Source organism: Sorex fumeus, unplaced genomic scaffold, assembly GCF_029834395.1.
Source record: "Sorex fumeus unplaced genomic scaffold, SorFum_2.1 ptg000003l, whole genome shotgun sequence".
Taxonomy (NCBI): domain Eukaryota; kingdom Metazoa; phylum Chordata; class Mammalia; order Eulipotyphla; family Soricidae; genus Sorex; species Sorex fumeus.
In genome coordinates this window covers 60,463,414-60,482,343 of record NW_026606060.1, presented here as the reverse complement: position 1 = coordinate 60,482,343, position 18,930 = coordinate 60,463,414, and the positions used below count along the sequence as shown (strand labels likewise).

Below are 18,930 nucleotides of genomic sequence, written 5' to 3'. Positions count from 1 at the left end.
TAAAACACTGTGGTTTACCCTCCCGATCAGACGGTGGAGGTGCAGGGGGGGGCGGGGGAGAGGGTGCGGTCCTGAGAACAGCTGTCAGGTCGGTGAAGGGTTCTGGGCAAAGACTCAGTCCCCCAGAAAGACCCTTCTCCTGGACCCACCTCCTCGCCCGGTCCCTGCTCAGCACCTCCCAATGCGGCACAGTGCTCAGAGGCAACAAACAGGAAACAAGCCTCACTCTCACCTCACCAGAGCAGCTGGGAAACACTGTCTTTCCTTTGGGTCTAGCCTGGGAACAGAGTGGCAGAGCCAGGTCTAAGAATCTCCGCCCTCCCTCCAACCTGAACAGGAAACCTTCTGCTTCGAGGAAGGAAAAGAAGGAGAGAACAAAAAAAAAAAAAAAAAAATTGAAATGTGGAGGGAAAGGCTTGGTCTGCAGCTGCGTGCGGTTAACGCGGTGGGCAGGACGCCGCTCGGAGACGTGCCGATGTGGTGAGTGTCCCTTTAAAGCCAGCGGCGAATGCCAGCCACCTCCAATACCATAAAAGTCCCGCGGGCCTGGTCCTGGCCTTGGGATTCTTCCCCGTACTTTCCATGAGCATTCCGCCGGGAATTGTCTGGAATCCCAGATTAAAACGGCAACAACCCAATTCCCTTGTCAGAATATTTATTTTCTTTTGGGTTTGGAACCCCAGCTGGGATGTATCTCCTAGCGTGAGGTGTGGCATCCACCCTCTGAGGGCCGTGCAGGTCTCTGCACAGCACAGCGCGGTGGGTGCAGGAGGGTGTGGTGGGGGTGGGGGGGGGACATTGTGAGGCAAGCACCCGCGGAGGCAGGCAGTGAGAGTCTGGGAACCTCCGGCTTTCTCCCAAGATTCGTCCCGTGGGGCCCAGACAGCTTTTCCAAGGAGGTTTCTAATGTCGGGCTGCCAGTTCGAGGCACGGATGCAAACCCTGCATCTCATCCTGTACCAGGAACCCATCAGCAGACGGCGGGGGGCCAGGAAAGTGTGGCATCCTTCCCCAGATCATTAGCTAAGTAGGGATCTGGTCACCCTTCATCAATCTTCTCACCCATCCCTCCCGCTCTAGCTCCCTCCTTCCATCCTTCCATCCATCCATTCACCAATGCACCCAAACACCCATCCTTCCTTAATTTATACTTTAGTTCCTTCTTTCCTGCCATCCATCCATCCATGATCCCTTGCTCTCTCCCTTCCTCCTTATATCAATCCATCCATACAAACATTAATCTCTCTTTCCCTTCCAACCAATTGTCCATTCTGCCCTTACTCTATCCATCCTTTTTGGTTTTGTTTCATTTTGTTTTTTTTTTGGGGTGGGGGGGCGGGAGAAGAAGGCACACCCAATGGTCCTCAGGCTTACTCCTGACTCTGCACTCAGGGAGATGACTCCTTGCAGGCTTGGGGGACCACATGGCGTGCCAAGAATCAAACCCTGGTCAGCAGTGTGCAAGGCAAATGCCCCTTTTATTGCTCCAGTCCTATCTTATCTTTTCATTCATCTTTCCCTCTTCCTCTTAATATTCATTCCTCCCTTCATCATTCATCCAACCATTCATCCACCCCAACATTTACCCCTCCCTTCTCTGCCCCTCCATCATCTAGTCACCCAGCCCTCCCTTACTCCACCCACCCATCCACCCACCTACCTACTCATCGTCCATCCGAGCTATGCAAACTATTCAACAACTGACCAACCACTAACCAAAATGATAGCCACACTCCAGTCTTGAATTTATCCATCCACCCGTTCCCGGATATTTATCAAACCCACTCAAACAGCAGCCCAGAGGGCGGGCCTGGGCTCTGGAGGCAGAGAGAACCGCGGTGAATCCTGATTCTGTCTCACGCCAACTGTGTGCCCTTGGCAAGTTACTCCCATTTTCTATGCCTGCATCGCTGACGTGTGGCGTGAACCGAAAAAGAATATGGACTTTCCCAGCAGTGTGAGAATTGAATCATTCACACAGGGGCCTTCACAGAGGATGATCTGCACTGCGTGGGCCCTCAACAGCGGCTGTGACCGTGCATGAGGCACCTGGGCAGGCCTGGATGGCACTGACCAGCCGTGGAAATCAAAGCGCTGGTAGGGGAGACAACTGGAGCAGGAGGGAGGAGATGCAAGGGAGGAGATGAGGATCGTTCAAAGGCAGCAGGCCGGGAAGCACTGTCCAGTCACAGTGCTGGAGGGCAGGAAGGCCGAGTACTACTGACCAAGACTCGCCAACACATGTCAAGGGCAGAACGAGTTAGAATCATGAGCTAAGGCAGCAAGTTTGTTAGCTGGTTTCACCGCAGTAATTTCTTCTGCAAAGACCCCTCTATGGTAAAGGAAGTGAAATACTATGTAGAGGCTGCTAGAGGGCTGGAGTGATAGTACTGCGGGTAGGGCGTTTGCCTTGCATGCGGCTGACCCGGGTTCGATTCCCAGCATCCCATATGGTCCCCTGAGTACCGCCAGGAATAATTCCTGAGTGCAGAACCTGTGCATTGCCGGGTGTGACCCAAAAAGAACAAAAAAAAAAACACTGGAGGCGGGTCAAGGTGGGCCTGGAGGTTTGTCCTGGGGAAGCGTGTGTGTGTGTGTGTGTAGGTGAGGGTGGGGGGGGGGCTGTCTTCAAAGCACAGGATCAAAAGCTCTGAAGGAAGCTGCAGCTTATGGGGGCCAAGTGCTGGTATTTTTTTCTCAAGGGCAACCCAGATCTGCCAGGTCAAGATTGGGTGGGAGGATGCTTAGCCCATGATGGCAGACTCCCCTCCTTCCAGCTAGCCTGCAGTCTGGTCCTGCCACCTTCTCGTTGGGCCAAGTTCATTCTGCGGGAGACAGGAGTAGGGCCTCTTGGCCCTATGCAGCTGGGATGCACTGACCACAACTGCAGCAAGCCAGGAAAGGGAATTGTTGGGGTGGTGGGGGGAGGACCCGCAGTCTTGGCATCCCCATCCCTGCGTAGAGCCCAGCGACCATCGTCACAGGGAGCAGGGCGCACCCCGGGACCTCTCTAGGCATCAGAGCTCCAAGTCATCCCCAGCATGGGGAACCCTTCGGCCTCGCACCTCTGGTTGGAATCAGGGGTGGGGAGAGCCTTGGTCCTTTCTGGAAGGATCATCCTAGAGATAAGAAACACGACCCTCTGCCCATTTAAGTCAGGAGGAATCAATGGGGAGGTGGGGGGGAAGGGGTGGGTCCTAAGGAGACCCGGGTATCCTTGATACCCGGGTTGTGCCCTGGGCTTGGTGAGTGGGGGAGCAGTGTCCGGGCCATTCAAACACAGATGAGGGTGGCATTCAGTGGTCCTCGCTGCCCTGGTCCCATCTGGGTACCCCTGCGGCACAGCAAAGAGGTGAAAGGGAAACGGCAGGTGGCTGAGGCTTCGGGGATCCGCCTCCACCTCGGTAGCACAAGTGAGACGGAGCCTCCTGGGGCAGGATGGGGTGGCTGGATGCTGACGGAGTGGATGCCGGAGGGAGAGGTGTGAGCAGGGCAGGATGCAGAAGGGGCAGAGAGCTCAGAGGCGGGGGCAGGAATAGCAAGCCCAGGCCCCAGGGGACCCACGGCGGGAGCTGGCGGAGACACACTCCCCGCAACGCCAGCCCCGCTCACTGGTAGCTCGGGACTCCGCGGCTACTGCACAATGCCAGTTTGCAGGCGGGGAGCGGGACACCGTGTCCTAGAGTCAACAACGGAACAAATGCCAGGGAACCAGGCCCCCGGCCGGAAACCCAAGTTTCTCAGAGCCACTGGGGCGGGGCCGTCGGGGGGCAAGGCGCACAGAAGGTTCCAGAGCAACTGCCCCAAATAGCACGAACGCGACCTCCCCATCCTCTGATGTGCCGGGGACGGGCCCCCAGGAGCCACAGGGCACGCCCCTTGCCAGCCCTCTGGGGGTGGTCTCCGCTTCCCTCTTCCCCTCTCCCGTCCATCCCTCCATGGGCCTGGCTGTCAGTCTGTCCCTGTCCCTCCAGTGCCAACACTCACGCAGGTGCGCAGGCAGGCGGATCGACTCTTCCTCCATCCTGAGCGGGCGGGGCACTGGGACATGAAGCGGCGTGGAGGCGCCGTAGTGGGGCACGTGCGGCACGTAGCTGGACACGGGGCTCTCCGGAGGTGTGTAGGACACCCGCTCCTGCTGTTGGGGAGGAGGAGAGAGAGAGAGAGTGAACGAACGCTGGGAACTGGGGTGTCAGCCAGGGGAGGGGGACCTCATTCCAAGACCACTGGGGACAGGGGCTGGAACCACAGCACAGCGGGTAAGGTGTTTGCCCTGCATGCAGCTGACTCGAGTTCGATTCCCAGCATCCCATCTGGTCCCCCAGGCACTGTCAGGAGTAATTCCTGAATGCAGAGACAGGAGGAACCCCTGTGCATCGCTGGATGTGACCAAAAAAGCAATAAATAAATCATGATCATTGTTCATCGACTTGCTCGAGTGGGCCCAGTAATGTCTCCATCGTGAGACTTGTGGTTACTATGTCTGGCATATCGATTACGTCACGGGTAGCTTGCCAGGCTTTGCAGTGCAGGCGAGATACTCTCGGTAGCTTGCTGGGCTCTCCGAGAGGGGCAGAAGAATCGAACCCAGCTCAGCTGGCCAGCTGAGCGCAAGGCAAACGCCCTACCGCTGTGCTACCATTCCAGTCCAATAAATAAATAAATACATGACAGACCACTGGGGACAAGGAACCAAACTCTAGGATAGTTTCCCCTGGGGCTCTCCTTAGGACGTGGCTCAGTTGCTGGGGTTAAGAGCAGAGACAGGGGGGCGGGGAGCCCGCAGTGGGGCAAAGGCAATCACCCCACATGCAGCCAGCCCAGGGTCGATCCCAGAGCACAGGGCACCCTTGGGTGCGGCCCCGCAACAAAAACAAACTGAACAGGTGGGAGGAAGGAACCAGCCAGGAGGATATTCAGAAACATGGTTTCAATGCCAGCTCCCTCCAAAGTGCCTTCCCCAAGTCACATGACTAATGTTGCCGATACATTGGAAGTATATTCCCCCCTTCTCCCGCCTAGAAGGGAAGCCAGGACTCCATCCCAGGCTCCTGATCTCATCTGAGCTCCCAGGGAAGGCTTCGCAGTTCTAGATTCATCTATTCATCTCCAAGCCAGGCTCTCTGCCCACTTAGCTCATCACGGCACAAACAAAAGGATCCTGGGTGGCCTCTGTCCTTCAGAGGTGGGACATCACCTGCCACATCATCGTGTCTATCTGTCCCTCCAACCCCTCTTCCAGGAGCCTGTTTGTTCCCTTCCCTTCTGAAGTATCTCAGAGTTCAGAGGTTCATCTGCATTTCAGGGAAGTATGGTTTAACCCAAGATAGTCTACTGACAAAGATGGTGGCCTGAGGGTCTTCAGCAAACCTCCTATTTGGATTTAGATGAGGGGGAAACACCATGAATTATAACAAGGGAACACTGATGATGGGTGTGGTGTTGGAATTATAGAAAACAGAGACATTATTACTATTATTACTGTAGTATTATTGTTATCATCATCATCATCATCGTCATCATCATCATTATTATTATTCAGGGGATTGGGATTACACCCAGCAATACTCAGGCATCTCTCCTGGCTCTGTAGTCAAGAATTACTTCCGAAGGTGATTTGGGGGAGGGAGGGCCAGAGGGGGCAGGGACGGGCCATATGGGATTCTGAGTATCAAACCTGGATTGGCTACGTGCAAGGCATACACCCTACCTGCTGTACTACTGACCCAGCTCCAGAGAAACCATTATTAATAGCACTGCGAACCACTGACTCTCAAAACAGAAAAATATAAAGAACAGAAGAAAATTACAACAAATTACCTTGTGCATAATTTTATATCTTCCTTATATATGTTTGAGATACACTGACAGAGGTTATTGTGATGCCCAAAGTCAATGCAATGTGTACTTTTACTAGGATCCTCAAATTTCCCTTGAATCTTTTTTGCAATGTAATAAAATGTATGACACCAGCAAAGTATTAAAATGTATTTCAGAAAATAAAGGACAAGTTGATTTTTTTTTCAAACACACACAAAAGAATGACAACAAGTGGATGTGACGGGAAGACTTGTTATCAGTTTTAAGTTAAAACACAACAAGGATGGGGTTGGAACGATAGCACAGCGGGTAGGGTGTTTGCCTTACACACTGCCGACCCAGGTTCGATTCCCAGCATCCCATATGGTCCCCCGAGCACCGCCAAGAGTAATTCCTAAGTGCTAAAGCCAGGAGTAACCCCTGTGTGTCACTGGGTGTGACCCCCCCCCGCAAAAAAAAGAAAAAAAAACACAATAAGGAGGGGTGCTGGAGCGAAAGTACAGCAGGTAGGGTGTTTGCCTTGCACACGGCCAACTTGGGTTCAATTCCCAGCATCCTATATGGTCCTCCGAGCACCTACAGGAGTAATTTCTGAGTGCAAAGCCATGAGTAACCCCTGTGCATTGCCAGGTATGATCCAAAATGCAAAATAAATAAATAAAGTGACAGCAAGAAGCCAACTCCGTATTTCAGAAAAAAAAAAAAAGTCATGCATGTTGCAGCTCGGACCAGCACACCAGCTCAACTGACTTGCAGCCCTATACCTAAACTTCCGCTCATTTCTGTGGTTTAACTGGGCACTGCAAAGTAGGGCACCCAAGATCCAAAAATAAGCTGGGCGGGGGGGGGGGGGGGGGGGGGGGGGAGTGATCACAAACATGCCATTAGGAACACAGAAACCAGGCACCCAAAGGGGGTGAGGGGGAAATCACGGATGAAAAAAATGGCAAGGGTGCTTACGCAGTTTCAAAAGAAAATGCTTGAGAGTTCACCAAAGAGAACATGCTCTACTTCACCAAGGGTACGAAGGGAAGCGGGAAACGGTGGGGTGGGACAGTGAAGGGGTGTCCCCGACCCTCTCATCAAAGGAAAGCTGCTCTTCAGCTTGGAGCTGGGAAATTTTGTCAGTTGTGGTAGGAAGTTTCACTTTTAAATGAATATATGTATATATATATATATATATATGTGTGTGTGTGTGTGTGTGTGTGTGTGTGTCTGCATTATTTCCAAAAGGATTCACTCTTCCCTCCTGAAGGCCCAACATTCTCTACCCATCACGAGGGCGTCACAGAAATAGCTCTGTTCAAACCTCATGGCCAAATTTCCTAATTCTGGGAGCATTCACATGTGTGTCTTCTGCACCACTCAAGATATGTATGTGTGTGAGTTGGGGTGGGTAGCGCGTATCTGCATCAATCAAGGCATCATGTTGAGTGTGCATGTGTGGGATCTTATTTCTGCATCAATACAAGATGTTGTGTGTGTGTGTGCGCGCGCATGCGGGATTGTATTTCTCTATCAATCAAAATCTCCCGTGAAAGGCCACCCTGAGGTGAAACCTTCCACTTCACTTTTCTTGATGTTCTTTACTGAACATCACACAGATTTGGACCAACTCTGACATGAAGATGAGTTCTTTTTGGGGGTGGTTGGTTGGGGCGGTTTGGGGTGTGAAAGAGGCAAAGACACCGAGAGGAAACATGCAAAATCTGTTTAGGGGGGTTTAAAGCCAAGAGAAGATTTTTAAGCAATTTCAGCAGGGTCTGTTGTTCTGGTCTGGCCAATTCTCCTTAGGTTTCAACACTCGCCTACAACCCCACGGTCCTGTTCTATGTCTAGATACCTACCGTTAACTTTATTCCCAGAAATAGCTCTCTGTTTTGTTCAGGTTTTTGCAGAAGTGAAACCAGTGGTGAAGAAAGCACTGTGTAGCCAGAGGTTTTCAAATGGCATAGCATAAGTGTAAGAAATGAATGGGGGTGGGGGGGAGTGGATTTTTTTTAACAGGATGACTTTCACTGAAAGCAAGGAGAAACAAGAACCTGAAACTAGCAGGGAGAGGTCACTGCATCCTGGCCTGGCCAGCACCATCCAGCATGAGCTGAAACCCAGGTGGAAGCAGACTTTTTCCTGAGATCTCAGGGAAACAAAAAAACCACACTGTCCTCCCGTTGTTCATCAATTTGCTTGAGCGGGCCCAGTAATGTCTCCATTGTGAGACTTCTTGTTACTGTGTTTGGCATACTGAATACGTCACAGGTAGCTTGCCGGGCTCTCAAAGAATCATCTGTAATCCAAGGTACCGCCTTCATCAAGCACAGACTCAGACCTAGGAAATCATCGTTTCCCATCAGGTCAATGGTCAATCCTAGGATGAGCATCAGTCTCTGTCTCTGTCTGTCTGTCTGTCTGTCTGTCTGTCTCTCTATCTATCTCCATCTCTCTTTCTCTCTCTCTCACACACACACACAGTGCATCTGGGAGATACCTACAGACACACACAACACTTTGTCACAGTGTTTCACAGACATGCACACATACCATTATGAGACTTAGCTGAGATCAGGTGAGGATGGAGTCTTTATTCTCACTAGCAATGTGGGTCCCCACCTGCCTGAAGGTGAATGCATTCAGGCAGCACTATCTTTTCATGAAGGAATATAACAATATTTCAATATCACAAACATTCAGGGATAGAGCTACACATCTCTTCAAAGGTATGTAACCGTGCCGCGTTACTATACCATGGTACCAAACCATGCGGACCTTCCTACTCCATTTCCTTACAGTGTCAGAATCTAAGAGCTTGTCTGTGTTTTGTTTGCATTTTACAGACAGTGCAATCATATAGTATTTGTCCTTCCCCTGAAGCACTCCCCTTAGCACAATTCCCTCCTATGCCTCTGGTACCAGCCACATCCTCTCAAGAACCCCATAAACAGCAAGACGGATCCTTTGTCCTAGCTGCATAGTATTCCTGGATATAGCTCTACCGTCTTTTCTTGAACCTTGGAACATGAGATGGAGCAACCCTATGAGGCAGCAATCCGGCTTTCAGCAGCTAACTGATGGTTGCAAAAACATGAATCAAAAAGAAAACAAAAGAAAGAGAAAGAACAATACTGGGTGCCTAGGGTTCCCTCCAAATAGGATAATACACCACCCAGAAACACACACACACACACACACACACACACACACACACACACACACACAAACAGAGTCTGTCTCTCTCCCTCTCTCTCATTCTATCTGTCTCTGTCTCTGACTGTCTCTGTGTGTGTGTGTGTGTGTGTGTGTGTGCGTGTGTGTCTCAACCTTTCTGTCTCCTTGCTCCCTGCTAGGGTCACTCACCTAGGGTACATTTCTCTATTCACCTCTGACCCCTCAGAGGAGGACCAGCGATTCAGGAAATGAACCGACTGAGACCATCTCGGAGGTAGCCATCAAACAACCTCCCAAAGACAGGAACCATCTTTCTTCTTCCTACTACGTCTCTGGCCTGACTCTCACCAAGGACAGGGGTGCGGCTGGCTTTCAGTCTGCCCACCTCTGAGGCAAGGGTCAATGGGAGGAAACCAGAGGTGTTTTCTTTCATCCTTATCAAGGAGATGAGGAGAGAGCAGGGTCCCCCCCCCCCCCCCCAGCACGACCACCGCAGCTCTGATTAAATTGAAATGCTGCAGATGGTGAACTAAGGCCTGCGGGTGGGGACGCCTGCAGTGGGGGCCAGGGATGTGCCGGGGTGACACTGCCGTTTGGAGGCTGACAAAAGGCCAACGCTGCTCTCAAACCACAGCCACGAGCTACCAGCCCAAGCGGCTGGGCAAAAGGGAAGCGGCCGTTTCTAAGGACAATTGTTACCCTAAAAAAAAAAAAAAAGGGAAGGGGGTTGGAGCGAGTAGGGTGTTTGAGTTTTTGGTCATTGCACATTCCAAATCTTTTGCTGTTGGACAATACTTTGAGGCTCTCGGAGCTGGAGTGATAGCACAGCGGGTAGGGCATTTGCCTTGCATGCGGCTGACCCGGGTTCGATTCCCTGCATCCCATATGGTCCCCCGAGCACTGCCAGGAGTGATTCCTGAGTGCAGAGCCAGGAGTTACCCCTGTGCATTGCCAGGTGCGACCAAAAAAGACCAAAAAAAAAAAAAGGAAGGAGGTAGGGAGGGTTGCGTGGCAGAGTGGCAGGGTACAATGCTCCAAGAAGAGAAAACAAGGTAGAAGCTGGTTTTAGGAAAGGGTAAAGGTAAAGGTAAAGGTAAAGGCCCTCCCGTTGATCGTCGATTTGCTCGAGCGGGCCCAGTAATGTCTTCATTGGATGAAATGCAAATGTGCCTGACCAGCAGAGAAAGAAAACTTTTCTTGAAGAGTGACTGGGCTGTGGACACATGGGGAGCGGCAGGCTAGCTACAGGGGCAGCTCACGTCCCTCTCCTGTCACCCCTACCCTCTCACACCAACCCCACAAAGGGTCAGAACCAAGAGCTTAGACACCCAGGACGTGAGTACAACCAACACAACCACATTCTGTGCACGCACGCTGCGAGAAAGGGCATCTCTCCCCGCAGCGGGTGCAAAAAGCGTTCTCTTGCTGTGTGGTGCCTTCCCCAGAAGTGGCGCAGACCACCCCAACTCTGTAACTGAACTCCGCATATAGTTCCCGTGGGGCAGGCTCTGATTCAACGTGATTCAACCTTGCTGAATAACTGTCCAATCTCCAGAGTGGGCCCACGGGTCACTCATGGCAATACTCAGCCACGTGGGCGGCGGGTCAATGCTGCTGCCCAACGGTGCTACTCAGGTTCTGTGGGGCCGGGAACCACCAGGGTCACCCCAGCAGAGTTGGGGGATGCCAGGCCTAGACCCACAGATGCTGAGGGGCCTCCTAGGTAACAGCCCACAGTGCCCAGGGGACCACCTGGTGCTGGGGACCACACCTGGGCCAGGCACAGAATTCACGGACGGGTCTCTCTAGATCTCAAATATACTTGTTCATGAAAAATAAAAAGATCTCTCCTTTCCAAAAGTTTCCATGACAGAGCTCCGATTAATCACGGAGATGCCCCGAGTGCAGAGAACACATTTGTTTTTACACCATTAACTCTCCGAAAAAGGCTGAAGGGCTGAGAAATGTAAGAGTCTATTGCTAATTAAACATTAACCCTCTGGAAATGAAGACAGAGCATTTGGGGAAGCGAGGAAAGCAGAAACGAAGTTGGGGTGGGTCGGCACAGAGAGGTCACTGGCTTCCGGACAGCCCCGAGCTGCAGAGCGAGCGAGAGGAGCTGGACGGAGGAACTTCTCTGGAACTCGTCCCAGTCCTGCAACAAACACCAGGACCCCACAGGGAAGGGGGCTGGAGCCCGGGAAATCCCAAGGGGGAAGTGCACTTGGGGACAACGGGCGACTGGGGCCATTTCCTGGGGCACAGGCTGCTTTTCATCTTCCTCATCACCCTACTGGTCCCTGGGAACCCAGACACAATGGACAAGAGCAGACAGTGTCCCCCGGGAATCCACAGCATCTTGAGGAAGAGGCTTTTTTTTTCCCAACCCAGCGGGTTTTTCCAGCAAAGGGGATGTTTATGTCTCCAGACTGATCAGAAGACATTTGTGGGCATCTATTAACGGTGAGCTCCGTCACTGAGCTCAGCATCCAGTTACCAAAGAGCATGCTCTGGCTGCAATGTGGTTGAAGGTGGGCATGTGGGTGGGGGGCACTTGGGTCCCTGCTGAACAAGAGTTCACTCCCCAGAGGAAGGAAGAGACGGATCACCCCAGGCTCAATGCCAACCGTGCATGGAACCGTGATCTGGACTCTCTGTCTCGGCAACACCGACAGCCATGCTCACAAGCCAACATTCCTGAATGTCAACTCCTTCCACTGCACAAAATACATGGGAGATTTTTCCATGCTCCAAAATTCAGAGAGAAACTTAAAAGAACTTGAGGAAAGATGCAAATGATCACTCTTGTTTTCTAAATATACATTTGTACATACGGTTACAGATTATGACATTTTTGTCATCTCCTGAGAAGAAAACAGTATACTTTAGGGTCCGGGATAGGATGTGAGGTATAGCTTGGGGTGTGAGGGTGTGGGCATGCCGAGGGTTTGAGATGTAACTTAAGGGTTTTAAGTAAACCTTAGCATCTCAGTGGGAACACCTTGGATTCTGAGGTACACTTTAGGGTCTGGGGAATATATTAGGATATAATGTAGGATCTGGAGAATATTTTATGATATGGCATAGGGTCTGGGGTATATATTAGGATATGGTATATGGTCTGGGTATATATTAGGATATGGTATAGGGTCTGGGTATGTATTAGGGTATGGCATAAGGTCTGGGGTATATATTAGGATTTGGTATAGGACCTGAGGTAAATATTAGCACATGGTATAGTGTCTGGGGTATATATCAGGGTACAGTATACGACCTGGGATATATATTAGGATTATGGTATAGGGTCTTGGGTATATATTAGTATACAGTACAGAGTCTGGGTACATATTAGGGTACAGCATAAGGTCTGGGGTATATATTAGAACTTGGTATAGGGTCTGGGGTATATATTAGGATTTGGCATAGGACGGTCACTGTCGTACTATCCTCCCATTGTTCGTCGATTTGCTCTAGCGGGCATCAGGAGCATCTCCATTGTGAGACTTGTTGTTACTGTTTTTGGCATATCAAATACACCACGGGGAGCTTGCTAGGCTCTGCCGTGCGGGCAGGATACTCTCGGTACCTTGCCGGGCTCTCTGAGAGGGATGGAGGAATCAAACCCGGCCGCGTGTCAGGCAAATGCCCTACCGCTGTGCTATTGCTCCAGACATAGGGTATATATTAGGACAAGGTATAGTGTCTGGGGTATATATCAGGGAACGACACAGGGTCTGGGTACACGTCAGAGGCCGTATACCCTAGGGTATACCAGAGTCTGGCTTACACTGAGGGTGACTTGGGTTCTCTTACCCCGGTTACTGCTCTGAAGCATCCGGCCTCCAGCACGGCCCCCAAAGACCTGACTAATCTGAAGCCTGCGATGCTGTGACTCAGACTTTCAGGTCCTAGAATCTCCAGAATGGACCCACACTTCATCATTTGGGGCCCCATCCCCAAAACAGCCCTTTGGAATAGTCCTGCAGTCACTGATCCCCCCGCGAGAAGGGGTCACCTTGTCTGGAGTCCTGCAAAGCCGGGGGGGGGGGGGGGGGCTGGGACCTCTGGGGACACAAACCACCACATAACACTTGGCCAAAAAATGGGAGTGGGGAATGAGCATCACCCTACGCCAAAATTTGCAGGTGTGCCCCAGACACACACAGGCCCCAGTTTCAGCTAGAAAGGGGAGTCTCAGACCCACTCAGGAAAGGGAGCTGGTGTCTGGGGGAGCCTCGTGGCTTCTACTATGAAGACTTCCACCCTAGGGAAATCTCCGGGGCGCTGTCTGAGTCCAGGCCCCTGGCTCTGGTGACCACCAGATGCGTTTCTGACCTTAGGAGCACTGCCTTCAGCCAACTCCTTCGCGTGACTGAGCGCGGCCCTTTAAGAGGAAAGCAGGAGTCGTTGATGGGGAGATGAAGGGCTTGGTGGTCCACAGCAGGCGAGTGGGGGAGGGTCTCAAAAGCACCAGGCTCAGCTCCAGAAAGCAAAGTGGCCACAGCCCCCACTAGCAGGGAGGCCCACAAACGGGAAGCTCCACTTTGGCTCTCAGAAGACGGCCTGGGATGGCCTGGGGTAAGACGCCTGGAGTGGGGTGGGGGTGGGGTGGGAGAGCAGTGGGGAGGGGCTCATGCTCCTCGCATGCCCACCCACTGCAGGGCAGCACCTGGACCTGGGTCCCTGAAGACCAGTCTTTCCCAGAGAGATCCACCAGAACTTCCTGTTTCCCCTAAAGCAGAGGTGAAAGGTGATGGGAGTTGGGCTGGGCATGAGGTCGGGGTAGACCTTACGCTTTCAGGAGATGCCTCATAATTGCTTCTGCTCAACCAGCAAGTCAAAGCTCATGACCTAGCCCCGACAGACTCTTCCACACTTCCCTACCCCAGGGTGCCCGGGGCCTCGCAGAGGTTGGTCCTTTCCAACCCAGGAGAGCGTGCATCTCTGGGGGTTGGAGTTCTACTGTGCTTCTGGCATGCTGAGAGAGTGGACAACCCCCTGACCCTGCCCCAACTCCTTTTTCCCCACCAGGGTGGGGCTCCCCAGGAGGTTAGGTTGGAAGGCTGCTCCGTGTGTTTGGGGGGTACCCAAGAAGCCCCCTGAGAAAGTGAGCGGCCTACAGGCAATGGATCGCCTTGGTACAAGAATGAACAAAAACAACCAGTGCTGGTGTGGATGTTGGCGGCGAAAGGGACCGTCATTTCCTGCTGGCGAGAACATCAACTAGTCCAGCCTTTGGGAGACACTATGGACATTCCTCAAAAAAATAACTAGGAATTGAGCCTTCATATAACCCAGCAATCCCACTCCTTGGAATGTACCCCATGGGCCCCCAAAACACAATGCAGAAAGGACATCGGCACTCCTATGTTCGTGGAAGGACAATTCACAGCAGCCTAAGTCTGGAACAACCCAAGTGCCCAAGAACAGACGACTGGACAAAGAAAGGATGGTGTCCCTACACACCCTGGAGTAAGAAAGGATGGAGTTGTGCGATTGGCTGCCGCATGGATGGAGCTGGGGAGCTTTGAAGCTGGGCGAAGTTAGCCAGAGGGACAGGGGCACACACAGAATGATCTCACTCTTCGGCAGTGAGGCATAAAGAAACACAGCCAGGGGTGGGGCTGGAGCGATAGCACAGCGGGTAGGGTGTTTGCCTTGCACGTGGCCGACCCAGGCTTGATTCCCAGCTCCCCATATGGTCCCCCAAGCACCGCCAGGGGTAATTCCTGAGTTGCAAAGCCAGTAGTGACCCCTGTGCATCCCCACATGTGACCCAAAAGCCAAAAAAAATTTTAAAAAACCCAGCTGGGGAGTAACGAATGCCCAGAGGCACTGGAGAACACTGGCCTTCAGCAGGAAGCAGAACTCTACAGCAATGGTGGAGGGAAGTGGTCACTCAGGAGGACGCGGGCGTGGTGAACAGGGGAAGCACATTACCCAGGAAACCCTATCAGGAATGGTACTGCAAACCACAGTGCCTAAAATTTATTTTTTTAAAAAAAAAAAAAAGGGAAGTGGACACCGGTGAAGGGGTTGGTATTGGAACACTGTATGCCTGAAACTCAATTCCGAGAAACTTTGTCATTCACAGCCACTCCATTTTTAAAAGGAAGAAAGGGCCTAGGACTCCTTTTGTTCTGTTTTGGGGGAAGCTGGTGCTCAGGGGGGCTCGCAGCGGGGCTGGGGAGCCTATCTGAGCCTTGTCACGCAAAGCCTGCGGGCGGGTGGGCGGGGGCGGGTCGGCCGTATTGCTCCCTAGAAGCCCCCCCACGCAGCGCCCAGGCCTGGCTGAACCTTCTGAAGCCGGTGGGGGCTGACTAAGTCCTTCAGACTCACACTAAGGGCAGAGGAAAACAGGTACTTAACTCACCAGCAGCTTCATTCCTGGGCACAACCAAGTGGCCAAGTTCCTCGTTGATGAGCTGCTTTCTCCCCCATTAGTGCTCTTCCCTTAATGGGCTGGCTATTACAATTAGCCAATCTGCAGGGTCCCTGCCCAGGGCCACTGAGTAATGAAGCGGGAGAGTTGCTATTTAGTCCTATGGAGGGTGCCATTAGCAAGCACCTCTCAATTTCTTCCCCCAAAGGGGGGGGGGGAGAGAGAGAGAGAGAGAGAGAGAGAGAGAGAGAGAGAGAGAGAGGGAGCTCGTGGGCTGGCGCTGCCACCTGCTAGGTGGTGAAGGCTGGGCTCCAGCTCTGGCTGGGCTCCGGCAGATCTGGGCCAAGGAAAGGAGAGCGTCAGGTTTCAGCCTCCCTGGCCCGGTCCCACCTGCCTCCCCTCACACAGACCTTTCACCCCCAGCAGCTTGCGGGTGCCTCTGCTCAGCACTCAGTTCATTTTGCTCCCTTCACTCCTGAATGGCTGTGTCCTGGCAGCCAGGAAAGCGGATCAACCCCACAAGGCACTGGGGTTATTCCTGGCTCATGCACTCAGAAATGACTCTCCCTGGCAGTGCTCGGGAGACCATATGGGATGCTGGGAACAGAACCCGGGTCGGCCGTGTGCAAGGCAAATGCCCTACTCACTGTGCTATTGCTCCAGCTCCTTTTAAACTAAAAAGGTGGGGCCGGAGATATAGTGTAGCATGTGCCCTGCACATGGCCGACCTGGGTTCGATTCCTGACATCCCCATAAGGTCCCTTGAGCATCGTCAGAAGTGATCCCTGAGTGCAGAGTCAGGAGTAACCCCTGAGTATCATCAGGTGTGGCCCACAAAGCCAAGATGATAATAATAATGATAATAATAATTAATAATAATAATAATGTCCTAGGATTTATCTTTACAAGCTGCCAGGAATAACTGAAGCAGATGTCTAAGATACACTGGGCTTCAAAACCAGAACTAATTCTTGGATTCCGACTGTGGTCGGCTAAAGAGGGGTAGGGAACACGCTGTGGGGTGTGAGCAGAGGTTGTTACTGGGAACTTGGGCGGTAACTGTGGTGTGTCCATTTGAGGAGGTGTGAAACCATACCCCTAAAACATACTGTCCTGCAAACCAACATTCATTCAACGAGATGGACAGACAGACACATCTGAAAAGGCTTGAAACCAGAGCAAGATTTACAGATGAGTTCAAGAAGACACCAGGAATCGGGTGGGGATGGATGGGGGGAGGGGGGCTTTGACCAAACCTCAGAACTTCCCTACGACCACATTACCAATCCAGTTCTCAAAGTTCTCCAACACCCTACGCCTGGATCCACCCCACTTTCTCCACCTTCCATCACAACCAACCGGGTCAAAGGCTCAAACTGAACACATTCCCTTTCACTCACCAGATAAGACATTCCTGAGTTGCCTCGGGCTGAGAAATAACTAGAAATAGAAAAGCCCAAAAAAAAAAAAAAGGCAACTGTAAACTATAGCAAGAGGCACAGGGGCAGATTTGATCTAGAAGATTCCTATCTCTGGAATGTGCTTTACCACCAAAATAGTCTTCGATAAGCCACTCAGGAACATGTTCCTGAAAGGAGTACAGGAGATGAGGGGGCACCCCTCCACAGAATGACACCCACATCAGTCAGTCCCACTGCCAACCCAGGTGGCCCAAAGAACCAGGAGCCGTAGGCGAGAGAACCGCCTGAGGCTGTGGAGACAAAGGCTCCTTGGCATGAGGAAGCCGAGACGCTCCCTCCCTGAGGCACAAGCTCTTTCCTGGATGCCTTAAGCATGAGATCTGTCTTCTGGGCGTGAAATGGGCAAAGGATTCACTGCAACCGGGAGAGACGGCAGTGGGTGCAGCATGAGGCCTGAGAGCAAGACCCCTGCCCTCGCCCTCTCCCACTCTCCCACTCTGAGCAGCAGCCAAAGCAATGGGCGGCCACACCTCCAGGCTGTCTTCCAGGAGTAATAACCGTCCTGCAAGAGATCATTGCCTTGCCTTGTCAAAGGTCAGAGAAGTTCCCTGAGTCTAAGACACGGGGCGCCCAAGGACCCCAGAAAGAACATCTTTCCCTTCCTTGGTACTTACCGTGAGCAAGGCCTACTGGGAGACTTCCTAGAGCAAGTGCTGCTGACCAGGACAGAACGGCTGTTATGGAAAATGCAGCAGCATGATGGTACGGGGAGGGAAAAAAGCGAGATGCTGGGTGTGTGTGTGTGTGTGTGTGTGTGTAAGAGATGCAGGGTTGTGAGTTATTGTGAGTATGTGTGTCTGATGAGATGTAGGGATGTGACTCTGTGTGCGTGTATGGGCATGTGTGTGTGTGTGTGTGGTGTGTAAGAGATGCAGGGATGTGAGTTATGTGTGTATGTGTGTCTGATGAGATGCAGGGATATGACTCTGTGTGTGTGAGAGAGAGCTGCAGGGGTGTGAGTTATGTATGTGTATATGTGTGAGTATGTGTCTTATGAGATGCAAGGATGTGACTCTGTGTGTGTGTTTGTGTGTGTGAACGGCTGAAGAGATACAGAGGTGTGGGTGTCTGTCTGAATGAGACGCAGGGGTGTGAATGTGTGTATGAGTGTGTGTGTATGGCTGAAAGATACAGGGGTATGAGTGTGTGTGTGTGTGTGTGTGTGTGTGTGTGACTGAGTGAGATGCAGTGGTGTGAGGACGCACGCTTGAATGTGTGTGTATCTAAGCTGCAGGGCTATAGACTGTGACTCAGATGCAGTGGTATGAGTGTGTAACTGAATGAGATGCAGAGGTGTCTGAGGGTGTGTAACACAATAAGGACGTGTGTGCACGTATGCACGCACATGCACATGTGTGTACATGCTGACAACAGTGATCGTTAAGAAGCCTGAAAGAAGAAGGAAACTCCCAGGCTACCGTCGTTATCGGTCTGGTGTGGAGTGCAATAAATTATGTCACACGTGTGCCCGTGACCTCAATGACTGTTCGCACATGACACTCAGGCTTGAGCTGCCTAGCTGGAGCCTCAGCTCACAGCTTCGGAAGCGCATTTAATGCAAGTATTCTGGGGCGAGAGCAGTAGGATTGGGTCTGGGGTGCTTGTCTTACATGCAGCGAACCCCACAGGGTTATCCGAGTGATCCCTGAGTGCACGGCCAGGAGTAAGCCCTGAGCAACCCGAGGTGTGGCCCAAAAATCAGAAAAAGAAAGAAAGAAAGAAAAAATAGTATTTGCCTTTGGGCTACTTCCTGAGATCATCTGGAGATGTCTGAAGGGGGAAGGAAAGCCCAATATGCAGTGGTCAGCTGTGGGGTCCCACATACAGAGGAAGGCTGCCAACTAGTCCTTCGTCAGGAAGAAAGGGAGGAAATGCCGACGCTTGTTCAAGGACTGAAGCTCCTTCCCGACCGGCTTCCAGAGACCTTCTTTCCAGCCGGCTAATTGTCCTTCCCTCCGGGGCCCATCGCTATTGTGTTGCTCTGGGCCATAAAACAGCGATCACCAGAGGACTACCGGAAGTCAGCGCGCTGTTGACCTACATCCCAACTGGCCTGCACAGGTGTGTCTGTGCTTTGGGTTC

General features: G+C 52.1%; 1 protein-coding gene across 3 annotated transcripts in view; it reads right to left on the bottom strand.

Moving 5' to 3' along the window:
- The window catches only part of ETV6 (ETS variant transcription factor 6), a 235,060-nt gene that overhangs the window by 136,815 nt on the left and 79,315 nt on the right, over positions 1 to 18,930 (bottom strand). For 2 of the 3 annotated variants that reach the window (XM_056118419.1, XM_056118427.1), the window contains one exon: positions 3,988 to 4,138. In XM_056118419.1, coding sequence (XP_055974394.1) covers positions 3,988 to 4,138 — 151 coding nt within the window. The remainder of the gene's footprint in view (positions 1 to 3,987; positions 4,139 to 18,930) is intronic. The other variant, XM_056118434.1, reaches the window with a different exon arrangement.